Genomic DNA, 19,071 nt, shown 5'->3' with positions numbered 1-19,071 from the left:
CTGATATTTTTAATCCACTGAGTATTTTCCTCCGTCTAATAAGGCCTTTACAGGGTTTTCAATGATATTATTGACGTGTTCAGCGAGTTGTTGATTCGTTCGGGCATATAATTGACACTTTCAGCGAGATACAGGGTTTTCATTGATATTATTGACGTGTTCAGCGAGTTGTTGATTCGTTCGGGCATATAATTGACACTTTCAGCGAGATATTGAATTGTTCGGAAGCAGGCGTTGACATGTTCGGCGATACTATAGAGCTGTCACTTTCGTACCCATTGGACTGCAGCTTGGATCATTCTCATCAGAAGGTAAACAAACGATTTTCGTAAAAATATGTTTGTTTTAACTAATTCATGTATTAAACAGCTTGGGGAATGATTATAAGCTACTTTTAGGACTTTTAAAAATGAAAAATTGAACCCTGCGGCACAGTGTGTAAACAAAACAAATGACAGCACTACAGAATCGCTGAACATGTCAACGCCTGCTTCCGAACAATTCAATATCTCGCTGAAAGTGTCAATTATATGCCCGAACGAATCAACAACTCGCTGAACATGTCAATACAGGGTTTTCAATGATATTATTGACGTGTTCAGCGAGTTGTTGATCCGTTCGGGCATATAATTGACACTTTCAGCGAGATATTGAATTGTTCGGAAGCAGGCGTTGACAAGCAGTGTGGCCAGATTATTTTGGCGGTTTTCGGTAGGCGCATCAAAATTTTATCGGTAGTTTTCGGTAGGTTAAAACTCGAAACTTAAAAGAAGTAAAAGCGAAAGAAGTGTTTAGCTTGATGGGGAAGGGGAGGGGGGAGCTAATGCGTAAAATGAAAGTTCCATCTCACGAGAATATGCATCCTTTATCTGGGATATGGATTAGATTTGGTTCAGCGGTTACACAAATGAAGATTTTTCTGAAGTGTCGATCTGAAAATTGGAATTCTAAGCCAATTCTAAGATGCACATTCTTTCTCAGTGGTGACATGTTCTTTTTCTCGAGGCTCCACGCGACCGCATAGGGCCGCAGCAGTGCTCCATTGGATACGATTTAATCGTACGTGCTGTCATTTGATTTTTGCTGGATTATTTAGACTAATTTGATTGTTTGGCTGAGTTTTATAGTTCAATGATTAAAAAATTGAGATTTTTTCCTTCAAACCCTAGATATATATAGATACCCAAGATACCCTAGATATATATAGATATATATATAGATATATATATATATATATATATATATATATATATATATATATATATATATATATATATATATATATATATATATATATATATATATATATATATATATATATATATATATATATATATATATATATATATATATATATATATATATACATCGCCCACAGGGCAAGGCGAGCGTTTTGGCGGCCACCGTTTGGCGACGGTTGTTGACCTTTCGAGCGAGCTTTTGCCCTGCGAGCCAGTGTAGCCAGATTATATTGGCAGATTTCGGCAGGAGCACTGTTGAGAACGCAACCATTTAACCTTCGTTTCTAAGACCAAAAATACACCCTCAATTCTATGATCACCTACCCGGGTAGGTTATACATTTTGTATGGGAGTTTGCATTTCTGGATGGTAAATTGATCATGTCTTCTGTTTTAATTATTGAAATAACTTCAAATTTTCAGGAAAGCTGCATAAAACTTTGTTCTTTCCAGTATAAAAAATAGGAATTTTCCAAATTATTTTTCATATACAGGCGGTCCCCAAGATACAGGCGGTCCCCGAGATACACCCCAAGCGCCACAGATTAAGCTTAAACGACTGGAAAATTGAATATCCATAGAAAAAAATGAAAGCTCCACATCTTCATTGGTTTGATCAATAGATGGGGTACTCATCATTATATTGCCATCCTTTTCTTACAATGTGTTTCGACAAGTTTCATCTTATCATGACCTATATAGCCTTCTAACTTTCTGAGCAAAAATCTATATGAATGGTCGTGTAGTCAGATACGTGGGTATCAACACCAACGACCATTACTCAAATCTCACTTGCTTCAATACTGGTGGTTTCCTTTGGAGTTTAGTATTTAAACTATCGTATCGCCGTTCTAGTTCTAGCGATGCATAACTTCAATGCGAAACCATACAACAGTACAGAGGAAATGAGAAAGCTCTCCTCCAAGCGATGAAGCTCAACTGGTTGGGGTATCCCACCAACAGAGAGCGCCACCAGCTTTTTCGCTATTTTTAGAATGCATGAGTCGTTTGCCGTCTGCTAAACGAAGTCTTTCTATATTCCGTTTAGGTAGAGAACTTGAGTCGTTTAGAAGCCGTTTAGTGGTCGTTTAGTGGATTTGTGGCACTTGGGACGGTACCTCTTATACGCGGATTCGGAGATATGCGGTTTTCTAAATTTGACAGTTCTTTGAGCAAATTGTACTGATTTGACACATCAATTGTAAATTACCAAATAATTTCCGTTTCGATGGAATGTTAAAAACTATTTCAAAAGGTTTTGAACTGTTATATTCAGTCAGAATCATATCAAATAATTCATAAAGTGACTAAAATCGCCCCCTACTTGCAAAACTATACGAAAATTAGTGATATTTTAGCTGGAAATCACGAGATTCGACTTACGCGGAAATTCGAGATACGCGGTATTTTGCGGCCGTTTTCGGTCCCCATTAACCGTGTATCTCGGGGACCGCCTGTACACCTGACTTCAAGCTTCCTTGAAAATTTGAAGTGACAGGGTTTTCCATTCCAATTAACAACTGTCCACAGTCAACTAGCAATCCTCGATTTGAAAAATACGATTGTCTACCACTTACAAACAAGTCAAGCCGTTTTTGGTACACTGTCCATTTCAATTTCACAATTGTCGTCTTCGAAAACACACGTCAGCGCGATACAGCGAGATTCAAATTCAAATTTAAATGATTTTCTTTGATGAGCAATTCTTGGAATCCACGCAACTGACATTTTCTTCTTATTATGAACATTAAATTTTAACCTTTAAGTTGGCAACCGGATACCCGGGTATTTTTTTCAACTTTAAACTGCCATAACTTTTGATTCATTGCTTTTATTGACCTGAAATTTGCCGTAGCCTCCCAACTTTTAATTTATGATTTTTTGGTGCATAAGTTGTAATTTTAAACATCCTGTAAGTATTTTATTTTGAATTTTTTTTAACTTTACCACGTAAGTTGGCAACCAGCATACCCGGGTATTCCATACATTTTGTATGGAGAATGACGTTTCTCTTCTTCCTCATTTCGTATTGTGCTTATTTTCGAGTCAAATTCAAGCGATTCCAAATTTCAATATGACCGTTATTTTTATATTAAAATGAAAAAAACTTAATGAATAAATGAAATAGAAGATAATATATGGTCGGCATTACTTGCTTACAGCATTAAAATATAGAAAGCATTGTTTACCTATGAAAATCGTTAATTTTTTGCATCAAAACGTGTGGAATACCCGGGTATGCCGGTTGCCAACTTACGTGTGTAAATCTGGTTGCCAACTCTACGGTTAACGGATAAAAATAAAAAGTGCCAGGCAAACAAACGTGCATCAGCGCGATTAGTAACAAATGAGGTTAGCAATCCTTGAAACAGCATCGCAAGCGCCACAAATTAAGCTTAAACGACTGAAAAATCAAATATCTGTGATTTTCGGTAGGATAAATGGAAAATCGGTAGTTTTAGGGCGGTCATCTGTGAATCGGTAGGCATATCAAAAATCGGTAGGAAAACAGATAAATCGGTATTTCTGGTCACTCTGTTGACAAGTTCGGCGATACTATAGAGCTGTCACTTTCGTACCCCTTGGACTGCAGCTTGGATCATTCTCATCAGAAGGTAAACAAACGGTTTTCGTAAAAATATGTTTGTTTTAACTAATTCATGTATTAAACAGCTTGGGGAATGATTATTAGCTACTTTTAGGACTTCTAAGAATAGAAAATTGAACCCTGCGGCACAGTGTGTAAACAAAACAAATGACAGCACTACAGAATCGCTGAACATGTCAACGCCTGCTTACGAACAATTCAATATCTCACTGAAAGTGTCAATTATATGCCCGAACGAATCAACAACTCGCTGAACATGTCAATAATATCATTGAAAACCCTGTAATATCATTGAAAACCCTGTATTGAATTGTTCGGAAGCAGGCGTTGACAAGTTCGGCGATACTATAGAGCTGTCACTTTCGTACCCCTTGGACTGCAAGTTGGATCATTCTCATCAGAAGGTAAACAAACGGTTTTCGTAAAAATATGTTTGTTTCAACTAATTCATGAATTAAACAGCTTGGGGAATGATTATTAGCTACTTTTAGGACTTTTCAGAATGGAAAATTGAACCCTGCGGCACAGTGTGTAAACAAAACAAATGACAACACTACAGAATTGCTGAACTTGTCAACGCCTGCTTCCGAACAATTCAATATCTCGCTGAAAGTGTCAATTATATGCCCGAACGAATCAACAACTCGCTGAACATGTCAATAATATCATTGAAAACCCTGTATATGCGGATTCGAAGATACGCCATTTTTTAAATTTGATAATTCCTTGGGCAAATTGTACTGATTTGACACATCAATTGTAAAATGCCAAATAATTTTTCTTTTGATTGAATGTAAAAAATCATTTCAAAAGGATTAAATTGGTTAAATTCAGTCAGAAACACATAAAAATATTAATTAGGTGGCTAAGACCCCCTCTCTACTTGTAAATTATACGAAAATTAGTGATATTTTGGCTGGAAATCACAAGATTCGACTTACGCGTAAATTCGAGATACGCGGTATTTTACGGCCGTTTTCGGTCCCCGTTAACAGTTTTCTCGGGGACCTCCCGTATTACTTTATTTTTATTCCCGTATTATATCTTATCTTCGCAGGGTGTGCAATACCCTTCAATAGAATTCTCCGATGAGAGTGAGCCTTTGTAGAAAGGGTTGTGATCGACACGTGAGCAATCCGTTAAGTATTTTCTCTTTGTTATAAGATGGTGAAGACATCCCCGAAATGTTAAAATTTCCACTTTCATCATTCAATAAGCGATTATTCACTACTTGTTGATAGAAATTTTCAAGGTCGAATACAGATCGTTTTTGGGCAAGGTTGGCAGTGGTATGAAACATGCTTTGTACAAGTTTAAGCATCGTTGCCATCGGTGTGTCCTCCTCGTTTCCATTCTTGTCTTTAGTTGAAGCGGAGTATCCTGTGGTACTATAAGATTGTACTGTTACAGGTGTAAATTCTTCCTCCGATTTTTTCATCAACAATATTTCCGACACTTTTTTTGTACTGCTGCTCTTCGCTTTATTCGAAGAGGCAGCGTTCGTTGTAGCTTTATCCACAGGCAAAAGCGAAAAAGCGGTTGCATGATTGATTTCGTCTTTGAATGACTGTGAAAATTGTTCTTTGATTGACTTCATATGATTCGAATTTGATATAGATTCGCTTGAGTACATATTTTTTGTTTTAATTCCTCTCGAAACGCTCTCAGTTTCCTTTATTTCTCGATTTATCGTGTTAATAGGTAATTTTGTGGTAGCCATCTTTTCTCCGCCTTTTAATTCAATCTTAACATCAGTCATTTTAGGTGGCTCTTTAGGTTCTGTAATCATCCATTCATTTTTTTTATCTTGTCTATTCTTTGTGTTGGACAAGTATTGTTGACCTTTTGCAAAAAGCAGTTTGCCTCTACGTTCTTTTTTATTCATTTGATTTTCGACAAGCGCGTTAGCAAAAATATTGATATGTCTTGCTTCACAACAGCGAAGGGCAGTAGGATCCATTGGATGGGCTTCCGTGTTGAAAATGTATCCCCCGGCACCTACCACACATTTGTGTTCCTTTGTGACGCCATCGTTCAATATTGTTTTTACGACATTACCAATGCTTCCATCATTATGCAAAACATTATTCGGATCGAATAGTAGGTAAAGATATTTTGTGGTTTCTGCTAAAAAGAACGATTCCATTCGATCCTCCTGTTGATGGGTCAGAACGTTCCGTATAGTCGCATAGCCGCAAGGCGTCTTCGCACTATGCTCTATACTTTCCAGTATATTTTCACCTACCTGTAGTAAAAATGGATCGCTTGTTGCGCGATAAAGATACATAACAGATTCGATTAACTCTGGTCGCAAAGGATAATTTTCCCGATTTGCACCTGCTTCTCCTGTAGGAATATTGTAAAACTCTGGAAGAAACCCATACTGCCGCCACACAGTTTGGTAGTTGTGTAGTACCTTTAGGGCTTCCTTAGTATTGCCATACAAAGTCAATAAGCCTGGCCAGTATGCCTCTAGCGATTGAAACACAGGTAAGGTGAGCTGACCTTTGCTCATACTCACCCAAACATACCAATCCTCTCGTTTAAGGTAACGATCAATCGATGCCTTACTTTCGAAAAAAGTCGCCATCAAAGCAGGGTTTTCCAATAAAATTGAGCCCTTGACCAAATATTCGAAATAAGAGTCCACTCCAGCTCCAATACCTGCATCCTGTGCTATCCACCGACCTGTTTGTACATCGATATGATTTCCGTATAGTCCTATCGGTGATCGGTGTTTGTACAATGCAGACAAAGCATTCATAGCCACGTCTTCATAGACAGGATTCCCCGTAAGTCTGCTGAGGGTTCCAAATTCCAGTATAAATGTTCCGATGCCGGCTGTGCATGTAACGGTTGTTTCTCCATACGGTACACCGTGTCGTAGATTTACTGTCCCATACGGCATACCTGTAGCGGTATCAAATGCAGGAAGCAAACGTTGGGCAACTTCCTCAGCGATGTCTAGGAGAGGTCCTTGGCAAGGCCATCCAGGTTCCACGAGCCCCATTGATTTTAAATCGGCGTGATTAGAAAGCAGGTGGGCAGAAAGCAGACCCCCAATAATACGAATATTGGTCTCGAATACCGAAACGTTAATATCTGCATCAAATGATCGACCTTGCAGCATCTGTACCACGCGTCCAAATTCTGTGTAATTACCCATGACTGCTAATGTATCCAGAGCATCGATCAATGTCAATGAATAACTACCCCAAGTGTCGATACCATCGCATGATAATGGACGCAATTCGTCGTACGGGGCAGCGTATTGTAGATAGCCGTCGTAGGCATGCTGAAACATTTGGCGAACTTTTTCTCTGAAAAAGGATACAATGATTTCGAGTGTTTTCTTCCAGTTAATTATCCACTTTTTAAAACAAGAAAATCTTACCGCATGCGGTACATATCCGACGATGAAAACTTTCGTAATCCATGTGCTTCGGAGACTAATCGGAAAATTAAACCAGTTGTACAACACCACACCAAAACCACCAGTGCCCGCGGAGGACGCTTAGAACAAATTATTTTTCGAGTAATTTTTTTTTCTTCTGGTAGTTGCATTTCATTCAATAACGAGGAAGAACCAATTTACAAGAAACTATAAATAATGTAAAAAATCGTGATCAACCAATGTACAAATATACCTATTTGTTTACATTAATCAGGGCCCTTTGACAGCCTGGTTATACCGACGTCACAGGAGGCGTAAACTCAAAAAGCGAAAGGCCACGTGAGTGACAAAATGCTGACAAATTTTTCAAAATGTGAGCTTTTGTCACTTTTTTGAGCTTTTGTCAAAATTTTGAGACCTGGAGCAGCCAGGAAAAAAGATTGACATAAGTTGACAAAATTTGACGTTCGTGAAAAAGCGTAAACAAACAGCTATTTGGCGCAGTTGTGACCCATTGTTATGATAATAATGCAAAAATGCATGATTCTAATTGATGTATGTACCTAGTTAGTGCTTCTTAAACAAAATATCGATGATATTCAGATGTTGGAGCTTTTTTTCGCTCTTGTGTATGTTTTTGGTGCGGCCAAGAGAAAAGCTCTTTTTTGCAGTTGACAAGCAATTTTGACAAAGTTGAAATTGTTTTCAACATTTTTTCAGCTCCGTGGCCATGCGCTATAAAAGTTTACGTTTGATATAGCGCGTGGCCACGGAGCTGAAAAAATGTTGAAAAATTTTCTCTTTTTTGCAGTTGACAAGCAATTTTGACAAAGTTGAAATTGTTTTCAACATTTTTTCAGCTCCGTGGCCATGCGCTATAAAAGTTTACGTTTGATATAGCGCGTGGCCACGGAGCTGAAAAAATGTTGAAAAATTTTTCAACTTTGTCAAAATTGCTTGTCAACTGCAAAAAAGAGCTTTTCTCGTGGCCGCACCAAAAACATACACAAGAGCGACAAAAAGCTCCAACATCTGAATATCATCGATATTTTGTTTAAGAAGCACTAACTAGGTACATACATCAATTAGAATCATGCATTTTAACATTATTATCATAACAATGGGTCACAACTGCGCCAAATAGCTGTTTGTTTACGCTTTTTCACGAACGTCAAATTTTGTCAACTTTTGTCAACTTTTTTTCCTGGCTGCTCCAGGTCACAAAATTTTGACAAAAGCTCAAAAAAGTGACAAAAGCTCACATTTTGAAAAATTTGTCAGCATTTTGTCACTCCCGTGGCCTTTCGCTTATACGGACGTCACACGAAGCGTAAACTTTGGCGTAACCGTAGCAATAGACGATGCGCAATCTCAGATTGCGCATATATTTATCTGTCAAATGGGTCGGTTTGATATATTTATCTGTCAAAAAAAAATTATATATCTCGGACATATAATCTTGAAAATTTATGCGCAATCTTGGCGCAATCTGAAAATGTATGGAAATGACGTTTATAGCTCAGAGTTGGCTGCGCGAAATGACTTATGTTTTGATAAAACGAATATATGCGCAATCTGAGATTGCGCATCGTGTATTAATACGGTAAGGCCCGTGGCAACGCTCATCGGATGCGATTTTATCGGACGAGATTTGTATGGGATTTGACAAATAACGTCGGACGTGCGATTTCGTCGTCCGACGTTATCTGTCAAATCCCATACAAAAATTTGACAGGCCGTCCGATGAAATCGCATGGGAAAAAGGGGTTGCCACCGCTCTAAACTGGATTTCAGCCATACAACCCTGAAATCTTTTATTTATTTTTTTACAGTGGAGCGCCGTTTATCCGGGCTTCTCGGGACTTGGCTTCGCCCGGATAAGCGAATAACACGGATAATGAGTCAAATCATATATTTTATCACCAATTCCTGGTTATTTTTTGGAAATTTTTCTTATTTTTTGATAAAATAACCCAGTTTTTATTTACTTCATGTTTTTCGAAAGAAAATTTTTCAAATTTGCCATGAATTATAGTGTTTTTTGTTATGACAATGTGCTCTTATAACCGCTTTTTCAAATATCCTCCTCATAACCCAATGTCATTTTTGTATTGAACTGCCATTTCTCAACAGCACGGATAAACGGAAAGCCGGATAAAAGGTACCCGGATAAACGGCGCTCCACTGTATTTATTTATTTGAATCAGACAGGAAGTTTACGCTCTCCCATACAAATCAAGCGTAAACTTTTTGAGTTTATGCCTCGTGTGACGTCCGTATGACTTGTATGACAGAGCGTAAATTTTCTGTCATAAGATTAAAGGGTTGCAAGGTGTTTTACTGTCCAAATAGACATACAGCGTCAGGCCCGTGTCTATGCTCCATCGGATGCGATTTTATCGGAAGGCCTGTCAAAATTTTATACGAGATTTGACAGATAACGTCGGACGTGCGATTTCGTCGTACGACGGAATCAATTTTTTTTTGTATAGTGTTTTGTAGGAACAATCTCAACTTAATTTTTCATAATCGTTATATTATTAAAATCATCCAAATAATCGCAATATGATACGAAAAAGCGTTTGACAGCACGTGCGCTAAAATCGCATGCGATGGAGCACAGACACGTGCCTCAACGTCGCGCGCGACAAAAAGTAGCCCAATTTTGCAAACAGAGCTACTCGTCTCGCGTGACATTTTTGCTTCATCCGAAACAATCGAATTATCTACTTTGTTTACAAGCCAGATTAATGCCAAACGCAAAAAAATAGATTTGAACACATTTTAACTTATTTTTGTGTGTTTTCAAATAAAAAACAAGTTGTTTGCCTTAGTCAAATGAGCTACTTTGATATACACGGAATGAAATTTTGAGCAATTTTTCATCGCTTGTGACGTTGCCGCTCTATGTCTATTTGAACGGTTAAGAGCGTATGTCGGGGAATACCTGTATATGTGTCCGCCGATCAGCTGTCGTTGGTATTTTGTTTGTTATTAAGTGTTGATAAGTTCAGCGTGTGATTTTTGTTTTTTTAGTTCGTAGAATATTTCCATTGCTTTGAAGAATGATATAATCGTAAGGCATCAACAAGTGCACGAAAATTAGCAACTTAACACGGTATTTAAGTTCGTCGGCAAATGTTATGCCAAATTATAACACTGTGGTGTTTTTCTTAATTGCCGTCGTTGCGTGACTGGTATTTTGCTGATATCAGGGTAGTATAGATAAGGGTAGGATTTCTGTGGTTTGCTGTAGTAGTTGTTTAAAATAATGAGCCTCAACGAGCCCTCTTCGTTTGAATCTGCACGAAATGCTGAAGCAGTGAATAAATCAGCAAGCCAAACATCCTCGGCAACTACAACTCCGAATTCAAGCAACAGTTTAATAGAACCATCAGAAGATTCTTCCTTGAACAACGCCTCAAGTTTATTTTACGGAGGAGAGTGTGTCACACTTACAACTGAAACGGTAAGCAGTATGCGTATCGAAATTTAATGTCATAATTTATTATCGTTATGTATCCTCAACTTTAACAATAATAAAATGTTTGGCAAGAAACAATAATAAATAAACTAACATTTTAGAGTGCGTCCGGAACCCATGCGGAAATTTTAGGATGATAACTCACATGCTTTCATAGATTCACAATCAGTAATAAATGTATGTTTGTTTCTTTTATTTGCCAATTCGCTCTGCAAGCCGAAGGAATTATTTATTCTTCTTCGTCTCTTAAGGGGGTTGTATCGGGGTTCGGCTTCAGAGTCTAGCTTCCTGGGCACTCTAAAACTAGTCCGCAAATGGTGTTGTAGATAAAAGAAGAAACCGCCTATCTTGAATTTCTGCGTAAGTCAAACACACTTAAAATACCGACCGCGGTTAACACGTTCAGCAGGCTGCCAGGCCCTGGGACGTGCCTTTGATCATTTGCTAGGGAAACACAAACATTGTGCACAACTGTACTCTACCCACCCACGGTTGAAAAAAAAAAAACTCATCCTGCACACAACTGTATTGATGAACAGAGTAGTTTTGAAATTATAGCGAAAAAACTCAATTTTTCTACATGTATTTCTGGTTCTAAGTCTTCTGGTTGCGTTCAAGATGCCGGCGGAACGGAAAGTGTGTGAAAATCAGCGCCGGGGTGAACGTGTTCAGGGCAGTGGCAACGCTTTTTCGCATGCGATCCAAGTACCACAAATCTACTAAACGACCACTAAACGGGTTCTAAACGGCTCAAGCTCTCAACCTAAACGGAATATAGAAAGACTTCATTTAGCCGACGGCAAACGACTCATGCATTCTAAAAATAGCAAAAAGCTGGTGGCGCCATCTGTTTGTGGGATATCCAACCAGTGCACAATGGGCAGTTTAGAACAAATTTCGGCATAAAATTATTTTTGCAGAAATTGTTAGTTTTTATCATATTCAATGTCAAGTTTTATGATATTAAATAACCTTAAATTAAATTATTATTTTATATGTAGTTCGCATCCATACCACCAGGTGGCGCTACATAAAATTTTGTTTTAATGGTACTTTGAATAGTTTTATTAATTTTGAATGTGTTTTTCTTTTATTTGTTGTTTGTAAAGTATAAACTATTTTAAAATATAGTGTAATGTTTCTGTAATGTGATCGAACGTACGCGGGGGCCGTCGAGTTCTATGTTTGCGAGAAGTCAGTTTTTACTGACATGAGACGAGGTGGAGCGAACTGTTCAAAGCGGACTGGTTGTCTGCGTACAAACGGCGCCCACGGGCCTGCCTACGCCCGAATGAATACAGAGCCGATTGCATACGATTCTATCTTTACCACTAACATGAGAGGGACAGCCCAACCAACCAAACCGAGCTCTTTCGAAGCAAATCCTTCGTGATGAGCGAGAAAGCATGTCACGCATCTCACGTGTTGCCATGCGAACAGCTGCGCGTGTAGATGTGTGAGTGCGCGGAGAAAATTGATCGATGACGAATGGAGGAAGGGGAGGAGCTTCACTCTGTCGAAGCATCTGAAGTGGGGCCGAACGCTCTCTACACATTTTGCGAAGAATCAGTTTAACTCAAACGCTTGGCAAAGAGGATATACTACTTTGAGGCACTAAATATTTCAGGCAATGGAGTCGTGGTCTATTAGTATTAGTATAAATTATTTCCCTTTCCCCATTTATGAATTAATTTTTGGCTACCTCGTGGGTAGACCACTTTTTTATTTGGATTCCCAAGATGTCACAAAATACAATTTTTTACAATGTTTTTTATCACGGGTTACGTAGTTACGGGAGCACGTCCACTAGCGGGTGAGAACGAAAAGAGAACGCGTGGTGGGAACGACGGCTTTTATAATCTTTTAACGAGAAATAGTTTAGTCTGGCTAAGTTGGTAACTATTGCTCGAATTAGGGTGCTCGAATAAGGTTGCTCGAATTAGGGTGCTTGAATTAGGGTGTTCGAATTAGAGTGCCCGATATTTTGAATTGACGGTTGACGTCAGCTCCGGACTGTGGTGAGGCTATAACGTGGTCGCCACAAATTTAAAGGAATAAACATTAATAAACAAAGGAACAAACAACACGCGAGGTCCAAAACAGCCGAAGTCATACAAAATCATGAAAAAGTCTGCGCCCTTTTGTTCCGGCGTCCTCGTGAAGTTTACCGAACCGAACCGAATAGTTGTGTTCGATAAACATGTGTGCGTATCAGGTAGCAGCATTTGTACTGCTTACCTGCCGTATGCCGCTGTGATACCGAGTGAGACGCATAGACAACGCATCAAAAGGACATGTGTAGCCGTGAGTAAATTTTTCTTTGTCTCTTTTGCCTTGTCCTTACCTTTAGATCCTGATGAGTGAAGCATGCATACCTTTCGGGTACGTTCGGGGTATAAGCTCTGTCCCTCTCATGTTAATGGTGAAGATAGAATCGTATGCCATCGGCTCTGCATTCGGGCGTGGGCAGACCTGTGGACGCCGTCTGTTCGCACGCATTCTACCCTCTGCGCTAGGATATCCTCGACTGGTGCTGCGCGTGTTCAGCCGGCGCCTGTCTGGAAATGACGTCACGGACTGGTGCTGCGCATGTTTAGCTGTATCCTAGGCGTCCTTGAAGTGCGCTCTTCTACGAAAGAGCTGTAATGAAATCTGTTGATGAAAATTAACCAATAATTAATCCATGTTTTTTATAACAAACTAAACAATATTTTGCACATAGGATTATAGCAACGCTTACCTTTATATTTTAAAACCGGACACCGATTTCCTTCCGTCGATCGTTTTGCGGGATATTGGCAACCGTCGATTAACATGCGCGTGCACTGTAACTTTTTAGACGACAAGCGTTAGTTGAATGTATCCATTGAAGCACACACGAGGATAAGAAACTTACCTTAGACATTTACAAGGATAAATCATTCCATAATTGAAGAAGAAGGAACACGGCAGCAAAGTACGGGGCACAAGAAATCACACATCACTCCAACACATCCTTCCACAGTGAAAGTTCTGGACAGACTGAGGATGCCTAAGACCCGGATGAGCGCGATAGCAGAAAAATCATGGGAGATCGAGAGAGATGTGTAGTCTCGGTTCAGCGGAACACGCATGCAGATGCATGCGTGTGTGTCACTCGAAGGATATCGGTTTCCCCTTCTCCCGTTTTTCGTTCATAGACCACACGATCGGCGTTGTGCCGTCCAAAATCTAGAGAAAAAAGACATGCTCTCTCGCTTTGGCACACAGGAAAGTTTTCCAATAGCTTCGGTTTTGCTGGTTGGGTTGAACCCGGCATTTGATCGTCCAGGCGATCAACTCCAAAGGGGTTTCCCTTAATTGAAACTCGAAATAATTTGGGTAGGCGAAGATTTTTAGGAAGTGTAACGTCCTCTCTTGGCAGTCTGAACGAATCTGAACCGCCGTGATTATTTATCGATAAAATATATTCGTTCGGTGCAATTTCTTACAATTTGGGTCGCTGTTTTGTTTTGTTTGCTGTTTGTGGCAATTACTTGTTTTTGTTTTGTATTTTACTAAGTGAGGTGTTTCTATGATGTTTTAATTTATAATGTGTCTGGAAGGGTGTGAGGTGTTTTTGTCGCTGCGCGCTTATGCTGCAGTTTTGATGTATTGCGCCAGAAGGTTTCAAAAGGGTGTTTTCGTCACCACGCTTGTACGTACGCCATGTGTTCTCGGTGACGATTGCTTATGCTTATGTTCCATGTTTCGGTTGTTTTTGTATGGAATGTGTGGCCTGAACTCTTCGGGTTTGTTGCCCTGGTCTGATTTGCTGAATGTGTTATAAATGTGTTACAATAGTGTGATTTGTTACCATGTGTCTTATAGCTGATAGTGTGGTTGATAATAATGTAGTTTATAATATAGTAGTAGTATAGTATACAAGTTTTTATTGATTTGAAATTTGTGTACAGTGTACAATGGATACTCTTGTAGATTTATAATGGGTCCGAATTCGTTTTCTTTCCTCATTGTTTGAACAGTTTAGCTAGCCCTGCCAAGTTGAATTTTTAAACTTTTTTTTTGTGTTTAGGATTGTCGTTGTTGGAAAAATTAGAAAAAAACCCCGAGCAAAAAATTTTTTTTAATGAAACTAATCCTAACTAACCTATTTTAATCCTACATTAATCCTACGACCTAAGCTATATATTAATGATGAATCATTCATTAGGATTAAAATGATTTTATGTTTGATAGAACTATAGTGCAAGAATTTATTTTCTTTTTTTTTATTTCAAGTACCAAAGAATTTTCGTTCATTTGATGTATTGCCTGGATATTTTGTTGATATAATCTTTTACTTTAGATGTTTTTGTTCTTGAGTGCAAATCGCTAGTTCTGTACCAAGGTGGGACGTTGAGTATTATTTTAAGTAATTTGTTTTGACAAACTTGTAGTTTTTTTTATATGAGTTTTGACACGGTTTTTCCAAACTGGAGTTGCATACGTTAGCAATGGTCTGAAGCAAGCATAATAAAGCAGTGTCTTGTTATGTGTGTTTAAATTTGATTTTCTATGCATGAATGGATACAAGGTTTTCAGGGTTTTTTCTACTTTATGAATGGATTTTTGTATGTGGGTTTTACTACAGAATTTACTATACTTCCTAAGTCCCATGTTTAAAGATCTGACTATTGCTTTAGGTTGTTTGCTAGGAAGATGCTGTAAGGGCGAAATCATCAGCGTAAAGGTATTGTTTGCAATTTTTCATGAAGGGTATGAAGGGTAGTTGTTAGATATTAGTTTGAACAGTAAACCCTGATGCCAAATAGTATCAAAGGCTTTTTCACCATCAAATAATACTAGGCCGGTTGATTTCCTTGTCGATCGATTTTTTAGAAGCTGTTGTTTTAATCTATCTATTTGATATGTAGTTGACATGGAAGGCCGAAAGCCGAATTGGTATTTAGGGATGATGTTATGTTCATCAGTAAACGAGCGAAGCCGTGATGATACTATTTTTTCGAATATCTTTCCTGTGCAGTTGAGTAAACTGATTGGTCTATAGTTTTCTGGTTTTGTTGAATCTTTACCGGGTTTAGGTATTGCCATTATTTTCGATTTGTTCCATATTTCTGGGAAATATCCAAGCCTCAGACAGCTATTAAAAATTATTGTCAAATAAACAATTGCTTTGTTAGGTAACCTTTTTAATGTACCTTTTAATGTTTAATGTAACCTTTTTTTTTGGTTCTGAGTATTTTAAGTAACCGTTTGATTTCAATGGGTTTTACCAAGCTGTCATGAGTGAGATTATTTATGTTTTGCCTATTTAAAAAAGTTTGATTTACTGATAGCACTTTTCGTTCTATCGGGCTATTCAAGTTGAAAGTAATTTTATGGGCGTTTTAATATTTCTCTTTTAGTGCTTCGCATTTCTCTTGCGCACTCGTTAGTGTTTTGTTTTCTAACTGTAGTGAAGAGATGGAATATTTTTTGTTTTTTATAATTCTAACAAATTTCCACAACCTATTTTTATCTTTATATCTGTTGATTTCAATTAAATTCTTATTCCAATTAGAATTCCGTAGGTTATTAAGTTTAAGTTTAATTAAATTGCATAGGCCATAATAAATTCTTTTAAATTCTCTATTTCTTCTATGTCTTTGCCATTTTTGACGATACATGTTACGAATTTTGATTAATTTTAGAATGTCTTCGGGAATAATCAAGTTGTATTGACCTGGAATAATAGTAGGGACAGCCAAATTGTGTGCTTTAATTAAGGTTACGTTTAGTTTAGTAATCATATTGTCTATTTGCCTATGATTAACTCTAGAATTATGATTGATATAAGGCAGATTTAATTTATCATTTATATGATTTTTAAATGTTACCCAATTTGCTGCTGCATAATAATAAACACTGTGTGGTGGCTTAAAGCATGGTGCACTTTTTTTAATTTTGAAAATTGTTGGTAGGTGATCGTAGGTTAAGTTAGTTAAGGTTTTAGGAGTCGAGATGTCATGAGATTATTAGAGAGAATCAAATCCAAAGTAGACGGTAGTCGTTTCGAATCGGAAGGATAGAACGTAGGTGAGTCAGGGTAATGCACGGAAAAGGAACATTTTTGCATCAGATCAAAAAGGATTTTTCCTGAAGAGTTTGTTTTGCAGCAATTCCAAAATCTATGATTTTATTGCGATTTGCACTGCTTCCATTACTCTAAGCACAGGCGTGATTACTCTATGGTGATCGATATCTTTTCTAACTAAAATTGTAACCCCTCCTTTTGCACTGGTAGTTCTATCAGCTCTATGTATAGCATAATTATTGACACAAAAATTAATCTCTGGTTTTAAAAATTTTTCTGTAACGGTCATGATGTGAATGTTGTTCAACTTTAAAAAATTGGCTAGCTCTGTATTTTTTTTTTTATTAAGAATGCTATTTGCATTCCAGTTTACGAATCTAATCTACTCACTTGAATCAATCATCGGGAGAAACAAAATTTGCTGACTACTTCGAAGATCGCTGTGATAACGTCTTGTTTTGATTTACATTTTTGTAATCGGTTAAACACTTCTCCCACCATTGGGGCTATTTCGTTCGGTGCAAACAGGTCATTGCTACTTGCTGTATTTCCATTGTACCCATTAAATGGTGTTTGTGTGGGACGGTTTGGTGCTGTCTTGTAACCCGCTACATTATTGGTTTGTTGCAAAACTAGATGTGTGATTCCCATCACAATTGGCACATTTTAGTTTGTGATCAGGAATTTTGCCATCACCTGTTGACGAACTCGCAGTGAGCGGGCAGTTACGCGATTCATGCTCACCGGCACATTTATTGCATTTCGCCCCATGATTACAGTTATCTGCTCCACCCGTCCGGCAAAATGAGTGTATTTTTTGAGTGATTTGAGTACCGTCCCCCGTTAGCAGTTACTCTTGGAGGAATGAGTTACACCCCCGCGCGAGCCCTCCCCCTCCCCAACCGTAACGCACGGTGTGCTCTGCAGTTCTCAATGGGTTTTGTGTTCTTTCCAGTCATGCTACGAACACATCTAAAGATAGTTGTTTCTTTCGTTTCTCGTTTTCTTTCATGCATAGACACGATCGCAAGTACGCACTTATTCTAACAACAAACACAAACACGGTCATCTTTTATTTAATTAAACACTTTATTGAAACATAAAGAACACTTTCACAACACATTCAGAATCTATCATACTCACGAATGGCGTCATACTGCAAAGCAAAGTACCGGGTCGAGCCAGGCTGCGAGAAACTTGTCGACAATCTGCGTTGCCTCTGTTCAGCAAATTCTTACCTGTCGATGCACGCACTGCATGTGCGTCTGTACACACTGTTCACTTCACACTTCATCAAAACACACCAGCGCACGAGACTTTGACGAAATGCGCATCAACGCACAAACACTGCGCGCGGGACTTAGAACGAAACGCGTACAACCATCTCCGACAAAGCGTCGCGCTGTGCTGGTGGTTTTGTACGCGTAGGAGGGGGGACGTACGGAGCGATGGTTCGATGCTGTAGTGTAAGCGAGACAACACGATGTGACGAGCAGCTCGAAGTTGTTGAGCTCGCTGAAAGAAGACACACACATTCACAGACGGCTCGTCAAAGCACGGTATTTGTATTGGTGTTAGTGAAGCGCGCGTGTAAAACAGAATGCGAACTCTCATCGCAGCGCGTTTCTCCTTACTTCCTCAAGCTTCCTCATACCCCTCGGCCAGAATCACTAAAAATTTGGGGTCTCATTGTTTGCGTGGTTACCTCGTGTAGGTGGCCGGAAATGAATCCTGGAAGTCTGAACGGTCTGGTAAAAGTTGAACCAATCCGATTAGCTTCCACATCTGATCCTTGAATACCCACCGGTCACCAGCACTCAGAGATCCCTTGAATAAGCGTTTGAATAAGAACTTGAATTGGCGAAATTATTCAAGTGATCCGTCGGGTCCCGAAGCCGAAGCAAACCCGAAGCCGAAGCAAAACCCGAACGGGGGTCTGCACGAATAGTCGTTTTAATAGCCCCCTCCCCTTTTTCGCAGATTTTCTTTCTGAAATTACACTGTGCACACAATTACATCAACACAATTCGATTTATTGAAAATAATATTAAACTAACAAAAATCAAAATCACTTTCACTACAAACTTTGAACTTAATTCCAAATCAACGCACATTATGAAAAAAAAACACTTTTAACACTCGCACAACGAATAAAATCACAAAATTGCCATTTACTGCTCTTCCTCACTGTTGCTCCTGGCTCCTCTCGCTGCACTCTACGGGCCACCATCTCCAACACCACGACACAGCCACAGGTTTTGTTGTCTTCGTTCGCCGTGAAACACACATG

The 19,071-nt window shown here is 38.7% G+C and overlaps 2 protein-coding genes and 1 long non-coding RNA gene across 6 annotated transcripts in view; 1 reads left to right on the top strand and 2 right to left on the bottom strand.

The window, feature by feature from the left end:
• Positions 1-4,812: 4,812 nt before the first annotated feature.
• LOC133392943 (ER degradation-enhancing alpha-mannosidase-like protein 2) lies at positions 4,813-7,556 on the bottom strand. The gene is made up of 2 exons (XM_061655575.1): positions 7,243-7,556; positions 4,813-7,168 (listed from the first exon to the last, which is right to left on the bottom strand). Exons 1-2 carry the CDS (start codon positions 7,410-7,412, stop codon positions 4,921-4,923), a joined length of 2,418 nt encoding a protein of 805 aa, XP_061511559.1. The 5' UTR covers positions 7,413-7,556; the 3' UTR covers positions 4,813-4,920.
• Positions 7,557-10,185: 2,629 nt separating this feature from the next.
• LOC1275957 (protein Malvolio) overlaps positions 10,186-19,071 on the top strand; it is a 73,669-nt gene continuing 64,783 nt past the window's right edge. For 2 of the 4 annotated variants that reach the window (XR_009765908.1, XM_061655580.1), the window contains exon 1: positions 10,186-10,711. Coding sequence is in view for 1 of the 4 variants with exons in the window: in XM_061655580.1 (XP_061511564.1) it covers positions 10,514-10,711 (198 nt within the window). In the remaining 3 variants the exon portion in view is untranslated. The remainder of the gene's footprint in view (positions 10,712-19,071) is intronic. The other 2 variants (XM_061655583.1, XM_061655581.1) reach the window with 2 other exon arrangements.
• LOC133392953 (uncharacterized) lies at positions 12,755-13,693 on the bottom strand. Its single transcript, XR_009765918.1, has 3 exons — positions 13,623-13,693; positions 13,467-13,557; positions 12,755-13,378 (listed from the first exon to the last, which is right to left on the bottom strand). It is a non-coding gene; the product is annotated as an uncharacterized LOC133392953 (long non-coding RNA).

Source organism: Anopheles gambiae, chromosome 3 (genome assembly GCF_943734735.2).
Source record: "Anopheles gambiae chromosome 3, idAnoGambNW_F1_1, whole genome shotgun sequence".
In the NCBI taxonomy this organism is placed as follows: domain Eukaryota; kingdom Metazoa; phylum Arthropoda; class Insecta; order Diptera; family Culicidae; genus Anopheles; species Anopheles gambiae.
This window is presented reverse-complemented; position numbering and strand designations above follow the sequence as displayed.

Coding starts and splice junctions, on each gene's coding strand:
- LOC133392943 (XM_061655575.1), bottom strand. CDS start 7,412: ATGCAACTACCAGAAGAAAAAAAAATTACTCGAAAAATAATTTGTTCT. Junction 7,169..7,242: donor TCGGATATGTACCGCATGCG/GTAAGATTTTCT, acceptor ATCCTTTTTCAG/AGAAAAAGTTCGCCAAATGT.